Source organism: Herpailurus yagouaroundi, unplaced genomic scaffold (genome assembly GCF_014898765.1).
Source record: "Herpailurus yagouaroundi ecotype Mexico unplaced genomic scaffold, PumYag 28, whole genome shotgun sequence".
In the NCBI taxonomy this organism is placed as follows: Eukaryota; Metazoa; Chordata; class Mammalia; order Carnivora; family Felidae; genus Herpailurus; species Herpailurus yagouaroundi.
Window position 1 is genome coordinate 150,893,268 of NW_024412376.1, and position 11,290 is coordinate 150,904,557.

At 41.2% G+C, this 11,290-nt stretch overlaps 1 protein-coding gene across 1 annotated transcript in view; it reads left to right on the top strand.

The window, feature by feature from the left end:
- The window catches only part of ADGRA3 (adhesion G protein-coupled receptor A3), a gene marked incomplete at its 5' end in the record, with an annotated part of 135,875 nt that overhangs the window by 87,038 nt on the left and 37,547 nt on the right, over positions 1-11,290 (top strand). Inside the window, one exon of the mRNA XM_040493661.1 lies at positions 9,520-9,681. Within this exon, the coding sequence (XP_040349595.1) occupies positions 9,520-9,681 (162 nt within the window). The remainder of the gene's footprint in view (positions 1-9,519; positions 9,682-11,290) is intronic.

An 11,290-nucleotide genomic window follows, 5' to 3' on the forward strand; every position in this document is an offset into this window, starting at 1 on the left:
GACTCACCCAGGCGCCCTTTTGGTGGGTTTTTTTTTTAAAAACAGCTCAAGGTTGTCTGTCAGGCAATTTAAGTGTCTGTTCCGTATTTACACTAGTGATGTCTCTTATGAAAACATATGTGCATTTCAGAAGAGGAGAATGTATAAAGATCAGATTTGGTTATGCATAATAGTCCTTTTACTGCTCTGGTTTTAAATTGTAATTAATTATATATTTAAAATTATATGTATGTATGTATGTATATATATCTAAAATTTTTAATTTTTTAGTGTGCTCTAGTTTAAAGAAATTTTTTTAATGTTTATTTTTGAAGGAAAGAGAGACAGAGCATGGGCGGGGGAGGGTCAGAGAGAGGGAGACACAGAATCTGAAGCAGGCTCCAGACTCTGAGCTGTCAGCACAGAGCCCGACGCGGGGCTCGAACCCACGAACCGTGAGATCATGACCTGAGCTGAAGTCCGATGCTTAACGGACTGAGCCACCCAAGGCGCCCAGTTTTAAATGTCTGAGCGAGGCATGCACCCTAATGCTAGTTTACCACAAAGTTCATTTGGCACATTTTTATGGCCAGATCTTTAAAAATGTAAAGTTCTTTCACTTCCTTATCTTAAAATATAATCACTTCTGTATTAACCATTTTGTTTGGTTTTCAGTATTACTAATGTTTTTTCCTTGATTTTTGTCAGACTTTACTGTTAAGCTTTTCAGAGATGGCTACCCTGGCTTTGTTACATTGTTTCTGAAACTTGAGTGTCTATCTCAATCCCCCGAAGGTTTGTGAAATAGAGTGGTGGCCCTGCCCCCTCAGTTTCTGATTCAGTCTGTCAATGAGGAGTCTGCATTTCTACACTGTGCCCAGTGCCCTGTCTTTGGCACAAGCTTTGAGAAGCACTATAGTATCTTCCTTTTCTATCCCTGTCTTGCTTTAAAAAAAAAAAAAAAGTATACTTTAGTCTTAACTTCCTAAAAACTTTTCAGAAACTTTTTTTATTGGAAAATTCTAAAAGTGTAGGAGAGAGAATGTTATCATTAATACCCGTGTTTTACCTTCCACCGGGCTTCAGCATTTTTCTGTATTGACCAGTTTTGTTTCATCTATCCACTTCTTTTGTCCCCACTCCCCCACTCTCTTTTCCTTTATCTTTTTCTTCTTTCTTTCTTGTTTTCCTTCTTCAGTGCTGGAACATTGAATAGCAAATTCTAGATGTCCTACCTCATCCATAATTTTCCTGAAATAAAAGGAACTTTAAAATAGAACTATGAGGGGCTCCTGGGTGACTTATTGATTAAACGCTCAGCTGTTGATTTTGGCTCAGGTCATGCTCTCACAGTTCGTAAGATCGAGCCGGGAGTTGGGCTCCATTGGACAGTGTGGAGCCTGCTTGGGATTCTCTCTCCCCCCCTTTCTCTCTGCCCCCCTCCACCTGCACTCACATGCACGGTCTCTCCCTTTCTCTCTCTCTGTGTCTGTCTCTGTCTCTGTCTTTGTCTCTGTCTCTCAAAATAAATAAACATTACAAAAGATAAAGTAGAACCGTGATACTGTTATGTGTTACCCAAATGAGCTGTGAGACCTTAACACCATCAAATATCTAGTCCTTGTTCAATTTTCCCTAATTATGGTTTTTAAAAATGTGCATCTTATGTCTGGTTACCTTAAGGAATTCATTCACATAATTTTGCAGTTGGTTATGTGGGATTTTCTAGACATAGGTCACCAGTGAATACAGTTGGTTTTTCTGTTCCTGTTTAAATTGTATCCTTTTTTAAATTTTTTCCCCTTCTGGTTGTCTGTTAGTGAGAACCTCCAGAACAATGTTGATTAATATTGATGATGAGGAGTCTTCATGGGAATAGTCTAATGTATCCTTATGAAGTGTGATATTTGTTTGCTTCTGTTAAGTGCCTAGGGGCAATACCAAGGTAAGGGGCTCGCTTTGAAATTAGTTCTCAGCTTGAGGTTTTTTAGACCTCAGGAATAATATGATGCCTGACCTTAGTCCTGTGTGATCAGCTGTGTTTACGAATTGCCAGGGAAGAGATTTTTCACCTCCTACTTTGTGCCAAGGTCAAGACAGTTTCAATTTTGCCTGCTGGTTCACCCTGACCCTGGAGGTGTCCCCTTTATGTTATCAGCGTAATGCAGTGATCTCCTTGTAGGCCTGCCTGGAAATCAAAACATAAGCCACGGCCATCAGAGTTCAACCTCAGAGCTTCTTGGATTCCTGCTGCTGTTTTGCTGTGGGCCTCTGGAACAGTCTTTATTGTCTGACTGGTCAGTGGTGCCTTTCTTTCTTTCCTGTCGATGAGTTTTCGCTCAGCAGTTTTCACTGTTAGCAGGGGAATCTTCCTGAGTACCTAGTTCTCCATGCTCCCCCAATGGGAGATGCACAGAGGTTTGTGTAATCAGAAAAAAACAAAATGAGCTTCCCTCGGGAGAATTGAAGGACTCTGAGGAGTTAGGCTCTTCCGTTTGTTGTGAAGGTATGGCTGAGGGGGCCGCCGATCAAGGTCCACCTCTCGAGTAGTGTTCCTCATAAAAGCAGCTTTGCTGACCTGCAGGTAGCGTTCTCCCTTTGTGTTGATAATTGTGGTATGGTCTTCACCGCCTCGCCTAGAAACCTACCATTTTTTCCCGTGTGATAGAAGCTGTGCCTTGATGCACAGTTTTTACTTGCGTATCTTTTTCTTATACGTCTATATTTCCCACTATTTGCTTTCTTAATTTATTTTTTTTAAATTTTTTTTTAACGTTTATTCATTTTTGAGACAGAGCATGAATGGGGGGAAGGTCAGAGAGAGAGGGAGACACAGAATCCGAAACAGGCTCCAGGCTCCGAGCTGTCAGCACAGAGCCCGACGCAGGGCTCGAACTCACGGACCGCGAGATCATGACCTGAGCCGAAGTCGGACACCCCTGCTTTCTTAATTTAAAAGAATAATCCTTTTTATTTTGCTAAGCTACCTCAAATCCGTTTTGTAAGGAAACAGAATAAGTGGGACATTTATTCCACATAACATTATTCTCAGCCTCCCTCCCTCCCCCCCTTCTCACCTGTTTCCCCGGATCCCCCATGGTCATCGTCCTCCTCTTCATTATCTTCTTTGCTCCTTTACCACAATAAAATCAGATCTTTAATCTTTGCCACAGGCGCTGATGATTATCACAGTGAGACTCTCACTGAATATTGACTGCTTTACTAAGCAAACTGAGAAGCCTGCAGTGGGATCCTGAGGCACTCAGGACACCGAAGCTAGTTAAGAGGGACATAAATACACCTTTAAAACTTGGCTTTCACAGTGGAGTAATCCCTTTGTTAAAAGTATGCAGGGCAGGGGCGCCTGGGTGGCTCAGTCGGTTGGGCGGCCGACTTCGGCTCAGGTCATGATCTCGCAGTCCGTGAGTTCGAGCCCTGCGTCGGGCTCTGTGCTGACAGCTCGGAGCCTGAGGCCTGTTTCGGATTCTGTGTCTCCCTCTCTCTGACCCTCCCCCATTCATGCTCTGTCTCTCTCTGTCTCAAAAATAAATTTAAAAAAATGTAAAAAAACAAAAAAAAGTATGCAGGGCAGTAACACAGTTTGAGATAGGTGTGATCTCAGTATTATATGTAATGTGTAACTAGGAGGAAATCATGAGGACTTCTTGAACTTAGTAATAATACCAGCTGCTGCCCTAATTCCTGTTATTACCTAGTCACGTTTGGAAGGCACGTCATCCCTTTACAACCTGTCACCATCTTAGCTGTCCCCAAACAACTGCCCAGCTTGCTGCCCCGTCTCACACATGAGTCTGTAATTCTTGATTTTCTGGTTATTAGGTTTAACGGTACCCGCTGCTTCCTTGTGCTTGGAAATGCAAACTGGGGTGGGGAGGGCTACATCCCTTGGCTTTTCTCAGAAATGACGTGAGTTGCTTATTGAAGATAACTTTTGTTTTCTTAATTTCCTATGGCATGAACCCTTCTGAGCCTTCTCATAGAATTCTTGGTCTCATTTTACAAGTGAGAAAACTGAGTGTTGGGCAGGCTCAGTAACTGACTCGTGGGCATTTAACTGGCAGGTGACAGACTTGAAGTCTCAACCCAGGAGTGTGTAACTCGAAGGCACATAAATACTCTGTCTTCATTGTCCTACTATCCTCCTACATTACAATTAAATACCAAGTTTAGGTTATGTATCATCTCGTGTGTTTCCTATGCTAACGCATCAGACATTCATGAAATTTACAGGTGATTTGATCTGATTCTGATCAGAATTCCAAACACATATATTGAGAACATGAAATATTCTTATGACAATTGACATTTAATGCTTTCTTTGTTATTAATGTGGCATTTCCATTTCTTTACCCTTTTTATCTTTGATAATGCACGTTCACACGTGTTTTTATTTGAGCTTCCACCATTCACTGTGACAGGTGGGAGAGCAGGTGTGTGATTCCTTCTGACCCTTTTGTGCCTGGAGTGGCCTTTAGGAAATGAGGTCAAGGAGAGATCCAATGCTTTTTAATGCTCGTTGCAGTTGCCAAACTGTCTTGGTGTGTCAGATTTTAGGAATACTTTTTTAATCCAATCTAATTTTTCATGCACTGTTACCCTTTTTGTGTCCTTCTTTTGCCACTGTGACGGATTCAGAACTGCTTCCGTAACCAAGCTACAGAAGTTTACAGCATTTTATGATCACCTGCTCTGGGGAGTATTTTGGCAACAAATCCCTTTCCTGAGTTCTTAGCCATTTGGAATGAAGTAATGAGAAAGATAGCTTATTCTCAGCTAAAGCAATCATTCTTGCTAGCTATATACCTTCTTAAAGATACTTCTTTTCTTTACAGTTACTAGAACACACTAAATTCCATTACTGGCATTATCTGGTGGCCATAGCAGTAAGTAGCTTTTTGATCATGCAATAATTAAAGTTTCTCAGTGGAGATGATGTATCTGTCAGGTCTCCTGTTGGATCTTCGTAAAGTCTATGTGTTTAAAACTTTAAAAAAAAGTATAAGACAAGTTGAATTGTAATGGTGTTAATCTATGAATACTCCATATTTATTTCTGTAGTACCTTAAGAGTCTGTGTTTTCTTACATATTATCTTTTAGGTGTTTGCAGCCAGTGGGAATTTTTTGATAGCCATAGAGCATCTTTTAAAATCCACAGTAGGTAAGAATAAGAGACACAAACCTAGCCAATTTATTCAGGCTACTCTGAATTCCTGTTAAAAATTGGCAGTTACTATTCCAATTTTCTGTATAAATAGCTGATTGACATGTTCAGTTATTGGCATATTGGAGTCATTGTCCTTTTTTTTTTTTTTTAAGTTTATTTTATTTATTTTGAGAGGGGGAAGGGGCAGGGAGAGAGAGAGAATCCCAAGCAGGCTCTCTGCTGTCAGTGTGGAGTCTGGCACAGGACTCGATCTCATGAACCATGAGATCGTCAATGACCTGAGCCTAAATCAAGAGTTGGACGCTTAACTGGCTGAGCCACCGAGGCACCCCCCCCCCACTGCCTTCTTTATAGCTCCAGAAACAAGAGCTTCTGTTAGAATAAAATCCACCCCCCTGACCTGTTTGTTATTAGGAATATATAGACTATATACTAGGATGCTAATGTTCCATGAATTGTATAAAATGAATAGGCTCTGGGTTGCATTGGGGTTGATTAGAGGCCTAGGCCTTTCTGGTTGTCAGTTGATCTTGTTAATGTGTTGGGTTTGGAGGAAAATGCTCTTTGGGAATGTCTGAGTCCATTAAAATAGAGTGTTTGGATTAAATTCCCTTCTCTTCATTATATATCACTCTGGTAGTTTTGCAGTTATCACAACTTAGTCACTTTTACAACATGCGTTTACTTGTTGTGCATTTTCCTCAGAGATTACAAGCCCCCTAATAGACCTTGTATGTTTCTCTTACTGCTGTGTCTCCATTGCTCTGGACAGTGTCTGGCTCACCTTGGTCCTCAATAAATATTTAGTCAGTGAGTAAATGGAACTGTGTAGCTATTGGCTTTTATACCAAGAGTTCTACTAGTGAATAAGGGTATAAATATAAGTAAGACATTGTGTTGTCTCTGCCCTTAAGATGTTTATGTTGGAAAGAAAATAAGGAAAGAGTTGCGATATAGTATGTTAGAGGCATTAAGAAGCCCATAAACTATTTTTAATTGGATGAGGTAGCAGTGCTTTAGAGAGTAGAGAGAGACAGTTTTGCTGGATGCATTGTCCTATTTACAGATGAACATAGACTTAAATTATTTTTAGGGGCACCTGGCTGGCTCCGTCGGTTAAGCATCTGACTTCGGCTCAGGTCGTGATCTTGCGGCTCGTGATTTTGAGCCCTACGTCGGGCTCTGTGCCGACAGTTCAGAGCCTGGAGCCTGCTTCGGATTCCATGTCTCCTTCTCTTTCTGCCCTGTTTGTACTCTGTCTCTCTCTCTCTCAAAAATAAATAAATATTAAAAAAATGTTTAACTGGCTGAGCCATCCAGGCTGCCCTGAACATAGACTTTAAAAAGGCACTCCTCTTTTTAAGTTAAATTAAATTAAATTAAATTTTTGTTTTTTGTTGGGGTGTAATTGACATGAAACATTGTATTATTTTTAGGTGTACAACACAATGATTCAGTATTTGTATATATTGTGAGTCGATCACCAAAATAAGTCTAGTTCATATCCATCACTGCACAGTTACAAAATTTTTTTTCTTGTCATGAGAAGGATCTCCTCTTTTAGCACCTTTCACATATGCAATAAGTATTTTTAACTACAGCCCCCACGCTACGTCCCATGATTTATTTGTAACCGGAAGTTTGTGCCTTTTGGCTTCCTTCACCTATTTCGCCCACCCCCTACTCCCTCCTCTGGCAACTCCCTGTCTGCCTTCTTGGCAGTTTTGTTTAAGATTCCACATAGAAGTGAGATCCTATTGGGGCGCCTGGGTGGCGCAGTCGGTTAAGCGTCCGACTTCAGCCAGGTCACGATCTCGCGGTCCGGGAGTTCGAGCCCCGCGTCAGGCTCTGGGCTGATGGCTCAGAGCCTGGAGCCTGTTTCCGATTCTGTGTCTCCCTCTCTCTCTGCCCCTCCCCCGTTCATGCTCTGTCTCTCTCTGTCCCAAAAATAAATAAACGTTGAAAAAAAAAAAAAAAGAAGTGAGATCCTATGGTATTTGTGTTTCTGTGTCTGACCTGTTTCACTTAGCATAATACCTCAACTTAAGTTCCAACCACGTTGTCACAAATGGCAAGATATCCTTCTTTTTTATGGCTGTGTAAAATTCCAGAGAGTGTGTGTGCGCGTGCACATGTGTGTGGACACCACGTTCTCTTTATCGTTCATCCATCGATGTACATTTGACTTGCTTCCATGTCTCGGCTACTGTAAATAATGTTACAGTGAATGTAGGGGTGCAAGAATCTTATGAGTTAGCATTTTCATTTTCTTCAGGTAAAGTGGAGTTGCTAGACCCTATTTTTAGTTCTTCAAGAGACCTCCATACTGCTTTCTAGAAGTAAGTGGCTGTGCCAATTTACGTTCCCACCAGCAGCGCACAAGGCTTCCCTCGTCTCCACATCCTTGTCAGCTGTCCCTGTGATAGCCATTTTCACGGGTGTGAGGTGACATCTCATCGTGGCTTTGATTAGCATTCCCTGGATGATGAGCGATGTTGAGCACCGTTACATGTACCTGTTGGTCAGTCTGTATGTCTTCTTTGGAAAAATGTCTATTCAGATCCTCTTCCTAATTTTTAATCAGATTTTTTTTTTTTGCTATTGAGTTGTATGAGTTCTTACATAGTTTTGCATATAAATACACCCTTCCTCTGTAACACTCCTAGAGCTATCTTGAAAGAGGGGCCTATGCTGGAATTGAAATGTTAAACAAATAATGGAGCGATAAAATACAATAATGAGGACAGCTGACCAGGCATGGTTTTAGGAGCCTTGTATTTATCATAGGAACTTAATCTTCACAACATTCAGAAAAGACAGGATTGTTATCATCTGCCTTTTACAATTAAAGGAAGGCATAAGAGGATAAGTGTCCAGCTCAGCTAGAGGTCAGGACTTGAAGTCCTACTCTTCACCCCTGTACTCACTCACTTGCCTCACCCATCGTGTTCCAGCGCTGGGATCCAGTGCATTTCCACAGGCTTGTCTTCTTTGTGAAGTGAACTGTGGGTGGGATGGACTGAACATTTTCTAGTCCCACCTCAGTTTCATAATTGTACATCTTGGGAAGAGTATCGGATGCAGAGCAGGGTTGAACAGCTCATCTGGGATCTTCTGGGATGACGAAAAGACATTTGCTAAAATAGCCTTCACTTTCTCGCTTGGCTTTGGGGCTTAACGCCTTTGCTGTTTGTTTCTTGATTAGAGGCCCAGCCAGCTTGTAAATCCTGTGATCCTACCTCTGGAATGTTTTTGTAGTTGTTTCTGCCATAGATCTCCCTCTCAGGAACATTTTGCTTGATAGCAAACCCCCTCGACACCAGTATGTCTCATTAGCCCGGGCTATTCAATGCATTTCTCTGACATGGGACATACAAGTCAGTGTCGATAATAGTTAATGGACATTTTTGGTGGCATTGCCTGACAGATGTTTACATCTGTAAGTCATGGACTGAACTTAATAAAAGGAATTCAATAAATAAAACAAGTGGTGGAAAAGTACCTCTTAGGATCCATGTATTTCATGCACTGGATCGTAAAGCATTCATTGAACTGGGAGGAACCGAAGAGGTTCATTCGAGGTCATGGAAACCGCATGTGCAAAGACCCATCTAGTGGCCTGGCATATGCGGGGAACTCATGATAGCTGGACATTCCTAGGGTTTTGGACATGACAGGATACTAAAGAGGTAGCCGTGTGTATTTCTTACCAATAATACTGAGTTAACATACAAAAAGAGGTCTTTATAAATGTTTTTCCAAAGAGTTGGGATCTTTTTGTTCTGGGAATCGTGTGATATCTTTCCCTTCTCCGTGATTAACTTAACTGCCTTTTCCCCCCCCTTATGAAAATGAGTACCACATGTCATTCTTTACCAATGAGTTGGTAGTTATTCAAGTATACTGTTTTGAGCTAAATGTGTTTTTTTTAAGAGAGAGCGCGAGAGGCAGAATGTGAGCAGGGGAAGGGGGAGAGAGAGAGAGAGAGAGAGAGAGAGAGAGAGAGAGAGAGACAGAAACACAGAATCTGAAGCAGTCTCTGGGCTCCGAGCTGTCAGCACAGAGCCTGACCTGGGGCTTGAACCCATGAGCCGTGAGATCATGAGCTGAAGTCGGATGCTTTAACTGACTGAGCCACTCAGGCGCCCCTGAGCTAAATGTTACCTGCCGGTCATAACTGAATGTGCTATTCATATCTGAAAATGTTTCAGTCAGAAAAAATAAGTGCCTGTTGGGTTTTCATGTGAACATTTAGACGGAAGGCCAATCTTGGTGTCTCATTGTGATTTTGATTATGTAAAACAGCCTGTATTGGTTTTAAAGGTCTTCCTCTTCTCTCCTGCACACCTGCTAGCTAGGTGATGTGATGGTTGACATTGCAAGCAACATCATGTTGGCTGACGAGCGTGTTCTGTGGCTGGCACAGAGGGAAGCTAAGGCCTGCAGTCGAATTGTTCAGTGTCTACAGCGCATTGCCACGTACCGATTAGCAAACGGAGCTCACGTTTATTCAACAGTAAGTGTAACATTGTCCTAGAATTCTAAGAAAAGAAATTCATTGAAAGCAACTTGAACTTATAAAAGATAGTTTTGGTTTTTTTCCTCATGATGTGGGTATTTTCTGTTCCTGCTGATTATTACAGAATTTCCAGTTCTCTAACATTTTAAAAGCTCATTTCACTTTTGAATAATCTGTTTTCTTGGTAATTAGAAAATACTTTTTTAATTTGCAGTTTGAATGGTTATCGCCATTTAATTTGAAAGACAAATAAGCACACTGTAGGATTACTGTAACTGTCACATGCACCTCCCAGCTCATACTCTGTTCTGGGCCCTGAAGGATGTTCTGAGAAAGTGTCTGATTGTTTGCCCAGGTTCCAATTTCAAAAGAGAACTGGGGAGCGCCTGGGTGGCTCAGTCGGTTAAACGTCTCACTTCAGCTCAGGTCATGATCTCACTGTTTGTGAGTTCAAGCCCCACGTCAGGCTCTGGGCTGACAGATCAGAGCCTGGAATCTGCCTTGGATTCTGTCTCTCTCTCTCTGTGCCCCTCCCCTGCTCACACTCTGTCTGTCTGTCTGTCTCTCTCTCTCAAAAAATAAATAAACACTACTAAAAAAAAAAAAATTGAAACAAAAAGAGAGAGAACAAGGAGGCCCTCTAACCTTTGTGCAGTGTTGACATTTCCAGTAAGTCTCACTCTTGGAATAATGAGTATTTATATTTAATAATCACTCATCATATTAAATTTTATTTGTGCTAAATTGAGCAGCTCTAAATTTCTTGGTGTACTGCTGACTTTTTCTACAAATGTGGTAAATATGATAAATACTCTGTCATTCCCTTACTACTCATACTCTGATCTCTGGTCCACGGTTCTCATTTCCTAATGATTTTAAGTCGGTTCATAGAATACTCTCTACTTCCTCCTAGGATTTTATACAATTCAGGGTTACTGTTTTTCCAGAGGTTGATGCGATCTTTTTGATGATACTGTGTTTTATTGTTCCTTTTGCTCAATTAAGTTTAGGATTACTTTCTTGAATAGTAAATAAAATGGTGGGCCTACCATGGCTACTGACCTGACAACATACTTCAGGGTAATTTCTCTCTCAGACACATGACCTTACTGGAAACTAGCTCGCCATATTTAAAAAAAAAATTTTTTTTAATATTTATTTATTTTTGAGAGAGACAGAGACAGAATGCAAGTGGGTTAGGGGCAGAAAGAGAGGAAGACACAGGATCCTGAGCAGGCTCCAGGCTCCAGGCTCCAAGCTGTCAGCACAGAGCTTGACGTGGGGCTCTAACTCACAGGCCATGAGATCATGACCTGAGCTGAAGTCAGATGCTCAACCGACTGAGCCGCACAGGTGCCCCACACCATTTTCGATGACCACATTTGGTCTTCCCTGGTCATTTAGATCTATTTTAAATTCCTTGCCTGAGCCTTACTAAGCTCAAAGAACTTCTTCCTTTCTCTAAACTTCATTGGTTCTTTGGAGAACTCAAGGATATAATAAAGGTGCATAGTGCATTTGCCCTCCTTTTATTTTATTTTATTTTACTTTATTTTATTTTATTTTATTTTATTTTATTTTATTTTATTTTATTTTATTTTATTTT